The following is a 19,455-nucleotide window of genomic DNA, read 5'->3' on the forward strand; positions in this document are numbered from 1 at the left end:
GTACAGAAGCTGGGACAGTTCCAGGGAAACAAGATGACCCAGATACTCCAGGTTCAAGACCAATTTGGAAAGACTGACTTTTGAAACCATCCACACATTTCTTGACTCAGCCAAAGAAACTAATATTACCATCACCTTAACATAATATTAGGGAGACAAACTACCTGGCTGTTTAATTGAAATTGGATATTTTTGTTCTCGTAGGGCAATTGCTGGGAAAGGGGAATGAGATGCCTAGATAGCATCTTGGAAAGAACTGGTACCACTTTGATAATATTAAATAGCAAAAATTAGGAAAGTAAATTTCATTGATGATGATAGCTTAATCATTACTTAAGATTAATCAGACTAAGTAAAGGAGCTTTAACTTGGAAACTGTGATCTTATATTCCAAAAACCTAACTATAGGAACTTGCACTCATGCATGCATGTGATCTAAACATGTAATTTCTTCCTTTTCTTCCTCCCCCTTCTTTCCTTCCTTCCTTCCTCTTTGCTTTATAATCAGTGCCATTCAGAAAAGGAACTGAAATAGTTAATGGCGGTTTTCTTTTCTTGTTTTAAGTTTTATGCTTTTCAAAATATGATCACACTACTTTATTGAATCCCCACAGTAATTCCATCAGGTACATTATTATGTTATTTTCAACATAAAATATAAGATTGTGAAAGGTAAAGTGACTTGTTAGACATCACAGAGCAACTTAATTGAAAGACTAAGGCCAAAATTCAGGGCTCTTAACTAGAGACCAGAGTCCTTCCTAATATTGCCCTATGCTAGCTTAATGACTAGATTTTGTGGAAATTATAACTCAACTTAGAAGGAAATATAACTGTGGCAGCAGTTCTAGGAAATGTTGTAATTCCTTCCTAGAAATAGTCTGCCACATAGAGCAGATCACGAAGGGCTCCAAAGGACAACAACATTTCTCTTGGGTCTCGTCACCTTCTGTCAGGCCATCTCCACAATAACTGGGGGGACTAGGCCCCCCCCATCAGGCTTTGACATTTTGCCTGCCACTTGAGTGCCCTGAAAAGCATGACATTTCTTATGCCTTTGAAAACATCAGAGAAAATAAAAGAAATTGCTCTCATTCTGAACTTTACCTCTGCTGGACCAAAGTGTTTGCTGATAGGGCAGGGATAAAAGCAAGAAAGAGGAGGGTCCCATAAAGAAGAGATAAGGGGAATGGATTCCTGAGCTCAAATATTTAACAACTGACCAAAGTTTGCACCGGTAGAATTGCCTTCTACAATACCTGCACTACCATGCCTTTCTTATTGATGAGCTAAGCAAAAATCTAAGTGTTCCTCTCATCTATCCTTCCAAGATTACGGAGAATGGGGCATCTGCTCAGGTGAAGAATCAATTCACTGACACACAGATGACTGGATGCCATTTCACTAAATAAAATAAAAATAAAATAAAAATTGTTCTGAAGGTGTTTGCTACAAACCCAATAAATAGCCCATTGACCACAGCCATGAAGGCTGCGATTTCCTCTAAGTCAGAGAGAAAGTCAGTAACAGAATCAGTCTAGAACTCTTATCTTCTGAAGACCCATGTTGTGGACCCTAGCTTTCTCCTGCTCATTCCTTTGCAACCTGTGAGTCAGCACTGCAGTGGTTAGCTGACCCTTGTTCCTGGAATCATTCATTGCTATTACACCTGGCATTAGGACTCAGTAATACACTAAACTCTAATTTCTGGAATCATTACATGTGATCATGACATCACAGAAGCCCAGCAGTTCCGTCTGCTGATCTTTTGAACAAAGCCATAGAGTGATAGTGGGGAAGATCTGGGAAAATGCCCTGCCCAAGTGAGATCCAAGTAGCATTTATTCTTTCATCTTTTGTGACCTTCTTCCTTGGACTCCTCATCTTACTCATTTTCAGACTAATCTGGAGAACCATTAAAAAATGGCAAAACATCAAGGGAACAGGAATTCTCTTGGTCAGTTTCCTTATTTTGGATCCCACTTGTGAAGACTGAGACAGGTTTGACAAGTGATTGGGTTTAGAAAACAATTTAAGCTCCACTCAGTTTTCATGAGCTAACAGAACCAGCTCTAATCTAGTGCCTTAGAAAGGGGTGGATCCTCCCCCAGGGGTGGGGAAACAGGACCCCAGGATGCCATTCCAAAGGCCACAGGTACAGAGCTGGGCCTCCTCTCCCACCACTCAGAGAAGCAGTGTCTGGTGTGGCTGATGATGAATGGTACCTCTGGAAACAGAAGGTCACTATTCTGAAAAAAGAAACAATGTCCACAAACATTGTATCTATGCCTCTATTTTGAATTTTAAAATGATAGTAGTTCTTGGTACTATGAGGCAAGCAAAACCCACCATCAGGTCAACCTTACTTTCATAAATCACGCATGCAGGATGCATATGTACTTAACACATGTACACTGTCTTTTATATACCATGTTAACACAACATACCTAGTTGTACATACATTCAACAGAAACCCATGCATACATGCACATGCCATCCAGCCACAAATTCAGAGACACTTTTCACAACCAAACAAGCTTTGCAAGAGTGGGTACTGTTGAGTAACAGCTGGCAAATGATGATGATGAGAATAATGGTATCTTATTCAGATAAGATTTTCCTTAAGAGCTTGAAATAAAACTCTCAAATGTTGTATAATGGCTGTTCTAATACCAGTGGCTGAAGGCAAAGAGCTTTATCATGCCCTGTGTGATTTGTTTCCAATTTATATTTCTCAGACTTTGTCTTCCTGATATAGTAATTTTCATAACAGAACACATTTCACTTGTGCATTGTAATCGATATTGAAAAGTTGCTTAAAACATTTCTCTTAATAGTAAACTTCGACATAAAATAACAGAATTTTAATAACTTGGTAACTTTTAAGGTTATTGGCAATATCATAAAATGGAATTCAGGTTTCTACATTCAACATGTACCCAGTACTACAGTTTATAGATTTTGTTGCTAAATAAGTTCCCTCTATTCTTAATTATTTGTTAAGACTTTAAGCAATGGCATAAAAACTGTGGAAAGGATTCTGAGGTGCACTTACTACTTAACAAGACTGATAGAGTACACAAATGAGTAATGGCCTTCTACCTTTTTTCTCTTTTTCCCAATGAACAACTGAATTGCTAGAATTTTTTAATCTCCTTAGACTTTTGCTCCAGAAAATGTGTCTTTTATCCCCATTGTATTTATTTTTGTGTGGTTACAAAAATGTGAGAACCCATTTGCCTATAAACATTTGTTGTATTTTTCCTTTCTTTTGGATGTAATTCATGTCTAACCTTCTGTCCAGAGATGCCTTTTAATTTCTAATAGAAGGCAACTATTACAATGTTAAGAAGTAGGGTCCAAGCCACCAGAATACTCTACTTTTCTGGTTTTGGACCTTGAGGAGAGAATTTGATATAAGCTGAGTGACTTCTCAGTAACTTATTATATTCAATTAAATTGACAGTGCTGTATTTTTTCTTTAAGCCTTTGGGAAAGTGGCCTAATGCAAAAAATGTCACAACTATCAGAGTCATTTTAAAAATTATTTGGAGTAGTTTTCTCCTTAAATGTGAATTTTTAAGATGTTTACTATATTCATAAGTATAATTTTATTATATCTTAGGGTCAAGTGGTTTTCCCACAGAAGGGCCCTCTAATTTCATAATGAAATTCAAAGGAGCATTCCATATTAATGTTATATTGAACTTTTTAAAATCAAGTCTCAGACAACATCTTAGGAATGCACATGATGAGTCATAAGTGTTAGAGGACAAATTATTGATCAAGATATGAATTCTATCAGATAGTTATTTAATGAGACTTCTCTTCTACCATTCAGAAATTATGAGTAGAAAAATTAAGTCATTTTAAAACCCTGGCTCTGTATATAATGAGTTTTTCTAAAAGTCGGAGGGTCTCAGGCAGCATGGTATGGTCAATCCTAGCTTACCTGTGTCTTTTTTGGTGGTAGCTTATCAACAGATATGGGGATAGTTCAGACTCCAGGAGTACCTCATCCCCTGCTCATGGGCCAGTCATGTAATTTCTCTATGCCCCCGTTTCCTTATCAGCACATCGTGGGTTTAATCACACTTTTGTTTACTTCATAAGATTACTATAAATTTTAAATATAAGTGAAGACATTTTATAAATATGAGGAGGGATTACATCAGCAGGATGTGTCACCAGATAAGGAACTAAAAGTAACATAAAATTGTTGAAACAACTTCTTCCTCAAAAAAAAAAGGAGCAGATACTTAAGTAATCACTAAAAATCAATTTGCGATCTTTTTCCTTTGTCCATTTATCTTGATAGAAAAGGATAAGAGATATTCCCAGAGCGGGAAGAAGCATGCTACTCCCAACCCTGATCACTACCATAATGTCAGTTTGAAGGGTCTAGGACTGAGAGCATGTGAAGAAGGCATGGAGAAGACTGCAGAATTCTAATTAAAAAGCTGTGCAAAAGGCTAGTAAAATGCAAACCCAGTGAATTCATTTCACAATATGCTGAATAAGCAACTCTGGGGTTCTCTGGGTTGGACAAGGTGTAGTGATGTCTGGCTGATAACACAGCAGGAGGTTCCACCAACACACTTTGGGATCTTTTCTCTGGGATGCAGCTCACTCTCACTTCTTCTCTCTTACTTATAGGAACTACTCTTGACAAAGAGCATCGGTAATAGACATTTGGAAAGTCTCCACTTCCAAGGAATATTTCGCAATCATATAGAAATGCTGCTCTCAGCACAGACCTTTGTGGGGCAAGTGTTGGTAAGTGCATTTTCGTTGTTAGCTCACTAATGTACTTTAGCCATGAGTGTGATTATAGTTGGTGTATATAATTTTATCACCTAGGTGAGCATCTGGTGTTCCCTGGTGGCCTTATCTAAAATATCACTGCCATCCCACTGCTGTCTCCCTGTTTCTTCCCTATCCATTATCTTGCTTGTTTTTAATTTGAATATAATTACTTGGCATTATAGTTTCAATTGATAAAGAAAAGCTTTATTAGGACAAAGATTGTGTTCATTTTGTTTTCCTTGTACATAAATGGATGTCTGGCATATAGTAGATGTGTCCCCAAAATGTGATGTTTAGTGGATCATCAGGCCTGAAAATATACAACTATTTCCCCCTCCTTTTATTCCATTAGTCTCTTCGTCATTTACAAACTAGTTTCTTTTGCCTCTCTATGATGATATTCATCATTTTACTACCTATTTTAATCTAGGTAACTTGCAAATGCTAAAACTCAATTCAGGCATAATCTCATAGGGAAAACTCTTACCTTATCTTCATATTAGGCTAAGAGTCCATCTCTAAGCTTCTATACTATTCATTGCACAGTTATTAAAATTATCTGTGTATATTCCTGTCTCTTCCATTGTACTGCGTGCTCCTTAAGAGAACAGACCAGGCCAGGGAAATATTTATATCACATTGTCTGGAAATAGAAGATGCCCTATAAAGGAATAAATTGATCTGAAACATTAAAAAATAGAATCTAAATTTTGAGGGTATGCTGCCATCAGATGGTGATACGGTGGAAGCTAGAGATTATCCTTTGCTTTTTTGTAATTGGTGAAAATGTTGCTCTTTTCTGGTTAATGTTGTTTAATTAAGATAAAATTACTTTTTAAAACATATTTGGAAATATATACAATTCTTGATAAAATCTACAGGGAATGTTGAATCATCTGGGAATGTACCTGTCCTTTTTACTTTCTTCTGATTTTGGTCCCTTTTCTGAAATGCCTGTCAGTATGACTTGTTAAAGAAGAATTTAGTGATTCTTTTTAATTAGATCAGGGGTTCCTTGGCTAGGATCTCTTTGAATGCTCAAATCATGTGTGACTGTATGAGGATAATATTGGGAATAACATATTAAAGGTCTCTAGGGTGAGGGAGAAGAGAACTTACACCATCCACCATATGAGCACTGCATATGGGGAGTGAGTGAAGAAGGAATGACCATTACACAACAATAAAAATTACGTCTTTAGTAATGGAAGAACTGTTGTTGTTGTTGTTGTTGTTGTTGTTTTTCCCAATCTGTTACAGCTGATGATTAAGTAGTTGAAACAGCAGGAGGCACAGAGTAAAGGTTAGATTAGAATAAACACCATAACATTGAAAGGTACTTCTCAATAGGGGTCCCAAGCAAGTATTTTATGAAAGGCTGAGAAGAGGAAAAAAAGGCTTGTAGATTTCCTTTCCATCCATCCGTTCTTTCTTTCTTTGTAATTCCCTTACCTCTTTCAACAGATATTTACTGTTTGCCAACTACATGCAAGGCCAATATTCTACACATGGTGAAAATGCAGGCAAGAGTCTTAAGTCTTAGGGACTTAGATTCTAGTGAGGGTAGAGGTGACAAATACGAATATAAATAAGTAAGACAAATTCATATGGTTATCTATTCTATCAGGGACTTATGAGTGACGTGTTCGAGAGTTTTGGTGGAAAAGGAGTTAGATCACATGAGATAGAGTGATCAGAGAAGAAATCTCTAAAAAGCTAAGATTTGGGCTAAGACATGAAGAGCCAGAAGTATAAAGCCACTAAAGAGTAGAGGAAACAAGGTTGCTGACAGAGATAACAGACTTGTGGAGGTAAAGAGCTCAGCTTACTCCAAGTACCACAGTGAGACTTCTGAGCTAGAGGTTCCAGAGGGCAGGGCAGAACGAGGTCTGAGAAGAGACGGAAGAATCACGCGATGCTTTGCACTTCATACAATGGAATAATTTTACTCTAATGCAAAGGGAAGTCATTGAGGAATTTTTGAGCATGGGGCTGACATGGTCTAATTATGTTTTAAAAATTCAAGAGGCACTAAAGTTTGAAAATAAAGGAACTGTCAAAAGTATACCAGGCAAGTGACAACAGAAATTGGGAGCACATTTTAATATCAGGTAAGTTTGAATTCTGGACCAAAAAAAAAAACAAAAAACAATAAATGCAGCCAAATAACCTGTATTAGTTTCCTAGGGTCACTGGAACAAAGTACCATACACCAACAGAAAACAACAGAAATTTTTTCTCTTGTGGTTTTGGTGGTTAAAAGTCTAAAGTCAAGGCTTGGTTCCTTATAAGGGTTGTGAGAGCCAAGTGGTTCCATGCCTCTCCCCTAGTTTCTGCTGGTTGGTTAGCAATCTTTGGTGTGCGTTTGCTCACACATGATTCCAGATCTTTGCCTTAATTTTCACATGGCATTCACATAATGTCTCCTCTGCTTGTGTATACATCCAAATTTTCCTTTCCCAAGGATAATAGTCATACTGAATTAGAGCCCATACTCATGACCTTATCTTAACTTGAATATAACTGCAAAGGCCCTATTTCCAAACAAGGTCACTTTTTGTAGTACTGAGGGTTAGGATTTCAACACATCTTTTTGAAGGGACACAATTCAAGACACAACATTTGTAATGGTAAATGTAACAAACCTCAACCAAAATATAACAACATGAATATCACCAAAAATACCAAATACCAAGAATCACCAAAAAATACCTACACCAAAAATATAAATTCAAGATAATAAATAAAAATTGTAAGGTATAAACAGAAATCTTAAAAACACATTAGTTGTAGGAGATTTTAGTTCACCTATCATATAAGGACATAATAAATAGAAAAATGTTAAAAAACAAAATTTGGCCAAGTAAACTTAAAGATGTAATTGGCTTTATCAAGCAATTCATGAATCAGGTAGCATTAGATGGGTCTAACAAGCAGAGACACACTCTGAGGAGTTGTAAAAAATGGGAAGGTTTTATAGGAAGAATGGAACAAGGAAGCTGTTAGCAAAACAAAAGAAAAATGTTTTCAGGCAAGATCATCTTCCCTAAGGGGATAGAGCAGATGGTCTTATTGTGCAGATTGCCTCACTAGTGCTGGTCAGGAAATTCCAGATTGATTGGTTCAAAACTGCATTCCCAAGAAAGGCTAAAACAATTAGGTTAGGTATTAAGTCTTTCATGGGGCTTAACATAAGCAACTCCATTTTGGACCTGTTTTTAACAATAATAAGCATAAGGAAGATCAAAGTAACTTAATTATTAAGAGAAAGCTGACTGAAATGATGAAACTCCATATACTGAAAACAGAAATTAAACTTACAAGTGTCTATGGACTGTTTGTAAAAACTTAGCATATATTGGGCCACAAAAAAACAGTCTCAATTATGAAACTTACAAAGGATAGATAGATATTAACTGACTACAACACGATAATAAGAAAACAATAAACCCAGGGGGTGGAAAAAAAGAAAAGAAAAACGAAGACCTTACAGTTACAAATCGTACTATTTCCCTCTCTCAAAAGACCCTTCACTCAGAAAAATCAAAACACTTGAAATATCTTTAAAAAACAATGATAATGAAAACACCACATACCCCTTGCACCTAGAGTACAAGATGGAAGTGGTTCTGAGGTAAATGCCTAACAATAAAAACATATTTTGATAAATGAAAACAATTACATGAATTATCAATCTCAAAAAATTAAAACACATTAAATCTATACAGAATATAAAGAGTCAGAAATTAATGAGTAAAAAAATAGCCGATTATTTAAAACAATTGTAAGGGTCTGCCCCTCCCAGAGGAACTTGCTTGTGGACCCCGGATGTTGGGGCGGGGCAGGCCGGGTGGAGATGTCCAATCGGTGGGGCACGCATATATCCACTAGGGTGAATTGGGATTCAATTGGCCACTGTGTGTGGGTGGGGCTCAACCACCCCCATAAAGGTTGGTCTGTGAGGCTGTCAAGAGCAGAAGAAGAAGAGCTGTCGGAGCAGAAGAAGGAAGAAAAACGAAGAAGAAGGAAGAAGAAGGAGAGTCAGCGGGAGCAGAAGAAGGAGAGTTGGCGGGAGCAGAAGGAGAGTCGTCACTGAGAGAAGGAGGAGAGCTGTTGGAGCTCTCGTAAGAGCTCTTTTAAGAGCTGTAAGAGCTTCCAGCTCTTGTCAGAGCTGTAAGAGCCGCCAGCAGTCCCGAGCCGCTGGCAGCACCGCCACCTGGAACCGCGGCCCTCAGCAGTGGCACCGCGGGGAATGGCCTACAGCCTCGCCACCACAGAGGAGCAGCCCTGCCGTGAGCGGCCTCGCCACCCCGTGCCACAGCCCCGCCGTGAGAGGCCTCACCACCCCAAGCCTTGGCCCCACCCTGAGTGGCCTCGCTGCCTGGAATCGCGGCTAGGGGCCTCACTGGAGGCACGTCATTCTGGGGAGCAGCCTCGTTGTCGAGCAGCCTCATCGGCAAGCAGCCTCGTCTGGAGCAGCCTCTTCCGTGGCCTAGTCTGGGGTGCGGCCTCATTGGTAAGCGGCTTCGTCCGGAGTGGTGGCCTCCTCTGGGGAGCAGCCTTGTCAGAATGGTGTCATGGGGAGCAAAGTCTGTGTCATCAGTGTTGTCCTCCTTGTCATCGTTGCTGTCGTCATTGCCTCTTTGTCATTGGGAGCGGCCTCGTCCTGGGAGCGGCTTCCTCCAGAGTGGCTTCTTCTTGGGAACGGCCCTGTCCGGGGAGCGACCTCATCAGCAGCGGCCTTCTTGGGAGTGGCCTCTTCTTGGGAGTGGCTCCGACCAGGGAGCGGCATCATCTGCAGAGCAGCCTCGTCTGGAGCGGCCTTCTTGGGAGTGACCTTGTAGGGATCATCGTCGTTGTCTTTTCGTAAGAGACAGCCCTGACCACGGTCAGTTTGATTTTTGATGCTTGGCGTGAAATAAAGCTTTGTTTAATTTTCACTTTATATCAGTCTCATTCCTTTGATCACGGACCCTAACATTGGGGGCTCGCCCGGGATCAAACGACGAGAACTGAGCCAGCATCGGAATTTTTAGGAAAAGCCTCCGGAGGTATTGGGATCTTGGGTATTGGGATCTTGGGTATTGGGATCCTATCTGTCTGTCTGGTTGGAGCTCCAGGGTATAGCCCACCAGGGAGAAGCTGGACGCAGCCATGCTCCCCAGGGCTGGAATGGATGCAGGGATGCCCCATCCCTCTGTTGATAGATTGACAGGGGGTTTGAGTCCCCCTGGGCGGTCGGGGGGTTCGAGTCCCTCTAGATGGTTGGGGGGTATGAGTCCCCCGCCTCCCCCTAGACAGTTGAGGGGTTCGAGTCCCCGTAAGCAGACGGGGGTTTCGAGTCCCCCTAGACAGTTGAGGGGTTCGAGTCCCCCTAGGTGATCACTGGGGGGTTCGAGTCCCCCTGGGCAGTCAGGGGCCTGCCGGGGAGTTCAAGTCCCCCTGGATGGTTGAGGGGTTCGAGTCCCCCTAGGCGGTCAGGGGATAAAGAAAATCCCCACCGGTGGCAGGATAGCTGAGTCTGCGGTTGTCTTTTTGTTGTCTATTGTGTTGTTTATGATTGAAGGAATGGGGCAAGCAGAGAGTAAGGGGATGCTGGCTTTCATCTCCCCGTTCCTCATAATAGATGTGGGGCTTCTCCCTCACTCATTTCGTGTGTTAAGGGCTATAACAAGCCAACTGGGGTTAGTCTAATGCCGGGTTAAGGTGTCCAATGCTGATGCTCATTGGGGCCAGGCGTGGAATATGAGTGCCTAGTGGGCCACTTTTGGTAAGCAGAACTGGCACTGAGGGATGAACCGACCTCGAGACAGAGACTTTAAGGAATATTCCCAAGCAGCTGCCGAAACTTCTTTTGTTTCGGGGAATTCCTTGCCTTCTCTGGCCCAATGTGGACTACCTAGCCCCTCCCCCTTGCTGGCAGGGAAAGCATGGCATCTGAAGTGGAATGGGCCCCGGTGGAACATGTGGTCTGTTGGCGAAGGGATGGCTGGGCTGATGGTGAACTGTCTCAGGGTTTTAATGGGTAATTGTTAAAGTAGCTTTTGGAGTCTTTGGTAAACTGAAGCTTTGAAGTTTTGCTTGGATGACAAATGGGATGAAGTGCTAGGGCGCTGGTTGCTGGAACTATGTGCTTTTGACATCTGTTGGTAAACATGTTTTGTGCATAACTGCTGGTGCAACAGTTCACAATCAGTTAATATTTAGTCTTCACTAGAGATTGAGATGTTTCTAAGAAAATGTAAATGGTTTTCTTTGTCCACCCAGAATTGTAAATGAGATCTCTTTGACTCATAAGGCTTTTCCCTGATATGCAAAGTTACTCAGGAAGTACTGCTAAATCAACGATAAACCTTGGGTTACATTTGGGTAAATGCTGTAACTACTCCAGAGGTTCTATACATTTCCTAAAGTTTTAATGTTTTGATAAGGGTCATCGTTTGATATTTAACCATATCTATTCTGAGTTTTTTGTCATTTGTAATTGTTTTAATTCTCTCGTAAGATAAATTCCACCTTAAAGGAAATTCATAAGGGAGACTTTCAGAACAAATACAGGTCTTTGATATGTTGAAATCCTGGAACTGAATTTCCAGGAGTAAAAGTTGCTCTCGGACTAAACCAGAATTAGTACGGTGACTCAAGGTAAGAATGAGTCTCCAGGAGCTTTCCTAAAAGGCTAATTGAAGCCTATAAAATGTATAGCCCGATCGATCCTGAGGCACCCGAAAATCAGAGGGCAATGAATTTTGCTTTGCCAGTCAGTCAGCTCCAAATATAGGAAATTTCAGAAAATTGAAGGATTTGAAGGGAAGAATCTGACTGAGTTAGTGGGAATAGCAGAAAAGGTGTTTAACAACAGGGATGCACAAGAGGATGAAAAACAGACAAAAAATTGGTTAAGGTTTTGGCATTACATGAAGTGGGAAGGAGACAGGAAGGGGATAGTAAATGGAAGGAAAAGCCTAAGCACAGAGAAGACAGGTGGGAAGACTTAGATTCAGATCAGTGCGCTTATTGTAAGGGAAAAGGACATTGGGCCAGGGAGTGCCCCAAAAGGAAGACAGCAATGCTTTCCACCAGAGACTGAAGGGGCCATGGTTCAGAGCCCCTCCCCAAACCTCAGGTAAAAATTGAAGTGGAGGGGAAATCAGTTGATTTTTTTTTTTTGGTGGACACGGGAGCCCAATTTTCATCATTACTTAAACCTATGGGAAAACTATCTGGAGAAGAAGTTTAGGTACAAGGAGCAAATGGCACAGAGAGACATAAACAGACAACAGAAAGGACTTTAAATTTGGCCTCAGGAGTAGTTAAACATCGATTTTTGGTCCTCCCTAATGCCCCATATAACTTATGGGAAGAGATCTCCTCCACAAATTATGAGCTGGCATTCAGTTCTCCGAAGGAGACATGACTGTAACCTTGAGACAACCCACTGTACAAGTGCTTATGGCAGCAGAAGATGAATACCTACTTTACGAGCCAGTCTCAAAACCAGAGGAGACAAAGGGGGGGAGCCTTCTCCAAATCCTATAGGATGAGTTTCCCCAGGTCTGGGCAGAAGGGAAACCCCCTGGCTTGGCCAAGGAACAGCTTCCAGTGGTGGTACAATTAAAGGCAACAGCTATGGCTGTTCACATTCAGCAGTACCCCCTTCCCCAGGAAGCAAAGGAAGGGATCAGAAAACACATTAACTGCCTCCGAGGAGACGGGATCCTAGTTCCTTGCAAATCTCCACGGAACACACCTTTGCTGCCTGTCAAAAAGGCCGAGACTGGGGAGTACCGACCCGTTCAGGACTTGTGGGAAGTTAATAAACGGGTTGAAGATATACACCCAATGGTGCCTAACCCCTATACCCTACTTTCCCTCCTGGGCCCCAAAAGAACTGCATATACAGTCTTAGATCTCCTTCCTTTCACCCTCCTCAGGGCACGATGTACACCCTATTTAAACAAGGTGACCCCATTTGAAATAATGTTTGGGAGACCCCCCCGCTTTGTCCTCGGCTACAGGAGGTTGCCCTAGCAGAAATAACTGATCAGTCTGTACTCCAGTCACTGCAGGCATTACAGTCTGTCTTTAAAAAAGCCCACACAGGGATCCAAACTGCCCACACTGGGACAGAGACGGTGGTGGAACCACATCCTTACCAACCCGGGGACTTGGTTTGGATACATCGCTATCAAGTGGGGAATTTGGAGCCTCGCTGGAAGGGACCGTTTACTGCTTTCCTAACCACCCCCACGGCAGTAAAAGTAGAAGGCATTAGGGCCTGGGTTCATGCGGGTCACGTCAAACGAGCCGAGAGTAGGGACGCCCCCCAGAGATGGAAGCTGCAGCCAACAGACCCCGCTGACCATGGACTAAAACTAAGACTAAAAAAACTGTGAGTTTATTGTTGCTCCTATTGTTACCTGTTTATGTAAAGTATAGCTGGGAAATTAGATGAACGGAATTGGGAAAAATGAGCCGACTGTTCACTAATGTCATTTGTACTAAAGAAAATTGGAGCAATAAAATGTTAGTCTTACATGCTCAATATAACATAGTACTAGCTGAAAAGTCAAGGATTTGACTAATCTCCAAAGGGGGGAATGTAAGGGCCTGCCCCTCCCAGAGGAACTTGCTTGTGGACCCCGGATGTAGGGGCGGGGCAGGCCGGGTGGAGACGTCCAATCGGTGGGGCACGCGTATATCCACTAGGGTGAATTGGGATTCAATTGGCCACCTGTGTGGGCGGGGCTCAACCACCCCCATAAAGGTTGGTCTGCGAGGCTGTTGAGAGCAGAAGAAGAGCTGTTGGAGCAGAAGAAGGAAGAAGAAGGAGAGTCGGAGGGAGCAGAAGAAGGAGAGTCAGCGGGAGCAGGAGAGTCGTTGGAAAGAGAAGAAGGAGAGCTGTTGGAGCTCTCGTAAGAGCTCTTGTCAGAGCTGTAAGAGCCGCCAGTGGCCCTGATGCCAGTGGCCCCGAGCTGCCGGCGGCCCTGACGCCGGCGGCCACGACGCTGGTGGCCCCACCACCTGGAACCGTGGCCTCATGATTCTCAGATATATTTTCTTTAGGTGTTTAGGTGACTTAAGACAACTCTTTTCCCCCATAAGTTGTATCTATAAAATTTAAATTTTGAAATAATAAAAAAGTATTTCTTGTGGCAGTTCTCTGTGGAGACTAGTAAAGTGAGTGGTTAATGCAGCCAGTGAAGGCAAAATTAGATCTGAATTCAGTTTAACTGATATCTTGTGTCTTCCAAATTGGAATATCCTGGGAAAGTGGGGTAAGGGTATTCTAACAGATTTTCAAAGGGCCGGCTTTGTTCTGTAGCAGTTCTCCAGGTTTCATGGGTGCGATTTCCTAAAATGGATTTACCTGAGGACTTCTCTCACCAGTTCTCCTCTCCCATCACCTTTTTAAAACCCATTTTACAAAACAGGTGTATTAACATTACCTCTTTTTGAAAAATGAAGAATCTGGTGCACAGAGAAATAAAATACAAAAATTATAAAATGGAATAAGAATTATTCATCTGTAGTTTATTTCAATAAATGAGTTAATGTATGAGAATTAAAGTAATTATTACATGAGTTATTAGTTATTAGGTAAATATACACATGTATGCCTAGCATATTATACATATATAGGTATAACTTCTTAATATTTTTGTAAATAATAATATATATTTATTTTGTAAATAGCAAAAAGCGATTAAAATTGATACTCAAGTCTATCTCATTCTAGCAACAAGTTATATCCTTAATTAATTGAAAAAAATCTACCCCATTTGGGTAAATTTCCTATTCGGTTTTACTTCTTGTGTTTGAAAATTATTAGAATTTGTAGTATAGTTATGTTGCTTTAACCAGATGTGTTAACAATTTAATGATCATTCAATCTAGAAAATTTTTTTTTAAAATTTAGAGGCTGTTGTCAGAAAGTTTAGATGTCTTTTAGTTTCTTGCACCTATCTTGAGATTAAAAACCTGTTCTCCTAGGTGTTTCTTACATGGGTTAAGAAGTAATTACTGAATCAACATGCTAATATCTTATAAGCATGATGATCATAAGGTCAAGTTTTTGTCAGTTTTCTGGTCTGTTAATAGAGTAACTTTCATTCTTAGAAGGTTATGTATTTGCACAATAAATAATACAGCCCCCTTAGTTTTAAATGAAAAGATTTGTTTTTTGAAGCCAGAGGTAATTTTCCAAGGAAAAGGAGCCACTAGCAGGAATGCAATTTTGAAGGTCTCCGTTGACAGCTCTATAGACTAAACTCTAACTTTGGTTAGAAAGAACACTTCTCTTTTCTCTCTACACCTAATTCACACCATTCCTCTCTCATGATGGCCCATGTCCCTCTCTCGGTTTCATTTAGCCTTGTTGGAGAGTTCTATATTTCATGAGTTTCAGTGACATACACATATGTACCTATAATTAATATCTTCCTTATCTTTCTTAATTTCAATATCCCATTTCCCCCCATTTATTTTGTTTAATTTCATTCCCTCCCTCTGGTCAGTTTTAATGAATGACGATACTATGTGACATGCTACCCCATCAGATCAGGGTGAGAATTTTTGAATAAACTTTTTCTGATCCAAAGCCTGCTTCTTTTCCTATCATCCAAAAGTCTACCCGAAGCTTGAGAAAGAGCTGACTGGATGGACCCTGAGTTTATTGGGAGATATCCCCACATCGACATGTTTCCCCTTTGACAGAAGATGAGGCAGGGAGAGCAAGTTCCAGCCACCAAAGGCTTAATAAGGAATAAACATGCTGCTCTACCTTGGGAAGCTTGCCTTTAAAGGAACAACCTTAACTCACACGTTATGTTTCAACGTGGCAGCGGCTCACGCTGTTTCTCATGGCAGAGGGTCTGGAGCCTCTACTGTCCCTCCACCTGCAGTGGTGACGGGCCAGGGCGGGGCAGCCTCGGCCATCTTGGGTTCCTCAAGCTTCCTCCTCATCACCTGGCGCGGTTGTGGAGAGCCTCGGGCAGCTGGTGCGATGGCCCCGCCCTCCGCCGGGGCCGCTTCTCCCAGGAAGCCCGGTCAGAAAGCGGCCACACGGGTCAACTGGTGACACAGCGACCTGGTAGAAAGAGCCAGCCCCGAGGATGGGTACCAGCCTCCGCAGGCTCTGGGATTTCTAGGGCCTGGTGGAAGGCGGTCCACGAGTTACGGTCGATAGTTCGCCATCCAGCGGCAAAAGCAGGGCAGCACTGCTTAATCTGCACCCTTCGCACAGCTTCCCATGTCTCTGTCCTGAGGGTTCTGGCAGTATTTGGTTTCCTCGTGTTCGTCAATTCACTACTGGTCACTGGGTCTCTGAGCACAGAATTTATTGTCGCTGCTGGGCCAGTTTGATGATGGGAGTCTTCCTGAGCTGCCCTCATACTTCCTCCTCAGTCAGCTCGTTAAAGGTCAGCAGTAATATTCCTTATCTATCCGGGGATCCCTGTATTCCTCTGCACGGTGGCCGCACCTCACCCGACTTAGCCTAGAAGCCGCAGGACAGCACTGTGCCTGCCTGGCCCCGCAGTCCCACCGCGCTTGCGCAGCCCTGCCCGCAATCTATGCTCTGTGCTGGCCTAATTTTTCCAGTTTGAGTGGAATTTGTTTTACAAAAATGTTTCCTCCAAGTCCTTCTTTGGTCATATATCACAAACTTCCACAAGGATTATTATTTTTATGAGTGCTTAATTCATCTTGTTTGAAATTTTAATTCTGATTTCTTGTTTGATTCATGATCTATTTAGAGGAATGTCGTAGCTTTTGTTTCCTTGGGATAGAGTGGCCATCTTTTCTACTTTGGTAAAATTTATGGTCCAAGAATATCACTATCTTTATGACTTCTGGTTTATGGAATTTATGGGAAGATTCATTGTTGCCCAGTGCATGTTCAATTTTTATTGCTCCATTGACTCTTGGAAGAATATGTATTATGTTTGATATATAAGCATTATTAATTATGTTGTAGGTATTTTCCATATCCTTAATTATTTGCTGACTGATTGAAAGGGACATGTCAAAAGTTTTCAATTTCATTTCATTTTCATTTTGTAGTTTTATCAAATATCTTGCCTTTCCAACACATTTTAAATTGTATATTTTCTATAGTATCAATTACTGCATAGTTACCTATTGAATCTTACTGCTTGATTGTGTTTTTATCTATATGAAATATTATTGTCCCAGTGGATTTTTTTTTTTTTTTTTTGCTTAAATAGTTCTGAACACAATATTAGCATGTAACTTTGCTTTCGTTTTATTCATACTTGATTGGAATATCTTTACCCAGCTATATGTCAATCTTTTTGTCTAATTTCCTGTTAAGTGTGTCTCTTATAAATACCATGGAACTGGATTTCTGTTCTCTTATTGACTTAGAATACATTTTATTAATTTACCTGGGGAATTTGATTATTCTCCTTTATGGTGATTTGTTTTATTGGTTTTCATAACACCTAGAGATTGAGTTTGCTGCGTAATAGAATATCTAAATACAACTGGCCTAAAAAAAGCAAATGGGAGATAAGTTAGTAAAGAAAAGGAAAATAGGTGTTAGGCAGCTAAGAGCTCTGTCACGGTCTTAGTTCCTTGTCTTACTGGAGAGACCAGAATTATATGGTGACTGTGAATTTTGAGAGACACGGCCTCAAACACTGGCTCCTCCACTTCCTACTGTGTAATCTTGGACAAATTAACTTTTCTGAATTGGATTTCATTCATACAATATGAATAACCTCCTTTAGAGTATTGTAGGGAGAATTATATGATAATACATGTAAACCATTCAGGGTAAGCTAAGCATTAACCATTGGCTGATATTTTCGTTTATTTGTTCATTTTTATTACTTTTATTTATTTTCTTATTTTTGATTTTTATAATTACACTTTATTATTTTATTTTATTTTATTTATTTGACAGAGAGAGAGATCACGAGTAGTGATAGGGTCCGTGATCAAAGGACCGAGACTGATACAAAGCAAAGGTCAAGCAAAGCTTTATTTCGCGCCAATCATCAAGAATCAAACCGACGGGTGAGGGCCACCTCTTACAGAGAGGCGACCCCTCCCAGCCTTATAGACTAACTTTTATAGGGCAAAGGCCATGTGGTTGAGCCTGGCCACACACAGGTGGCCAATGAGATTGTAACACACAGAGAAAGTTGTATAGTCATGGTAGGTCACACACGGGTGGCCAATTGAATTACAATTTACCCTATAGTAGATATTTGAATTAGCCTATCACCTTGGTCAGAATTGAGGCCAAAAAAGGCAGGGCCCACATTCTTTAGGGAGACAGTGATTGGATGTCTCCACTTGGCCTTACCTGCCCTTGTATTTGGGCTCTGTTACCTGGGACTGGTCAATCATATTTTACTAGTTTCCCGGACTTACTTTTAAGTCCCCTGAGGGAGGGCATGGTCAGTTTAAGTTTTACTGCATAAACAACAAAATGGCTGTTCAACCGAGGTGGAGCCACCCGGGGTAAGTAGGCCCTCACAGTAGGCAGAGAGGCAGGCAGAGAGAGAGGAGGAAGCAGGCTCCCTGCTGAATAGAGAGTCGGATGTGGGGCTCAATCCCAGGACCCTGGGATCATGACCTGAGCCAAAGGCAGAGGCTTTAACCCACTGAGCCACCCAGGCGCCCCTATAATTCCACTTTTAATAGACTATCATAGACATACTAGGCAAGCCAAGTTCAGAACAAATTTTCCATTCTATATTTCCTCTATATATCTCTGTATGTTTTATATCTATATTAAAAAAAAAAAAAAAAAAAGATCTTTGGCATGTTTTCCACCACACCACCCCTCATTCCTTCCAGAAATTGTTGAATGAATCTGAACATTCAGTTCCAGATTGCTGTTGTGGTTTTTTTTTGGTTTTTTTTTTTTTTTTTTTTTGGTTTTTGGTTTTTTGTTTTGTTTTGTTTTTAGCATTATACATCTGGTATAAGAGTTTTTCTTCATATTTGCTTTAGAGACAAAAATTAATTTTACTAGTTTCATTAGGCACCAGTTTTTCTTACATAACATGCTTTCTGTTTCTGAATGTTGTCTTTTTCTTGAGACTCTCCATTTGCAAGGGAAGGTTTGGATGGTATATGTTCATACCTTGAATGTCCAAAACATTTTTTTTTCCTTGCTGTCACTGGTGAACAACAGTTTTGTTCGGTGGAGGATTTTTGCCTTGTCATCCTTTTTCCTAAAATCTCTGTAAATGCAGTTGTTCCAATATCTTCTAGCACTTAAGGCTACCTGTTAGATATGAAGCTCATGTCTCTAAGCTCCAAATCTACCCTCTCCTCTCTGCTTTGTGAAATGAGGCCAGGCCTCAGCAATTATATGTGTCCCAGTTTTTCCAACATTGCCAGAACCAGACTCACATCATCTCAGAAGTACCACCACCAGTCAGGTCAACTAGGACCCCACCTCTAAAGTCTGAAACTCAACTGCAAAGGTCACCTCTTTTAAGATGCTAATGTTGATAATCCTGACCTTTTTTTGTTAAACTCCCAGCCAGGCTCTAGGGTGCTTCTTTCACTTACCCTCTCTATATTATCCCCATCTTTTCCTTTTACATTTCCAATCCTCCAGTTCTGTTTAACAGATTTTTAGAATCTCACTGGGAACACTAATTGTAA

At 41.0% G+C, this 19,455-nt stretch overlaps 1 protein-coding gene across 1 annotated transcript in view; it reads left to right on the forward strand.

Annotated features, from left to right (window-relative positions):
• The first annotated feature begins 1,810 nt into the window (after nt 1–1,810).
• The window catches only part of LOC111144610 (potassium calcium-activated channel subfamily U member 1), a 150,025-nt gene continuing 132,380 nt past the window's right edge, over nt 1,811–19,455 (forward strand). Inside the window, exons 1-2 of the mRNA XM_022498994.1 lie at nt 1,811–1,957; nt 4,657–4,776. Of these exons, the coding sequence (XP_022354702.1) occupies nt 1,811–1,957; nt 4,657–4,776 (267 nt within the window). The remainder of the gene's footprint in view (nt 1,958–4,656; nt 4,777–19,455) is intronic.

Source organism: Enhydra lutris, unplaced genomic scaffold (genome assembly GCF_002288905.1).
Source record: "Enhydra lutris kenyoni isolate GAN:26980312 unplaced genomic scaffold, ASM228890v2 scaffoldscaffold11, whole genome shotgun sequence".
Taxonomy (NCBI): Eukaryota; Metazoa; Chordata; class Mammalia; order Carnivora; family Mustelidae; genus Enhydra; species Enhydra lutris.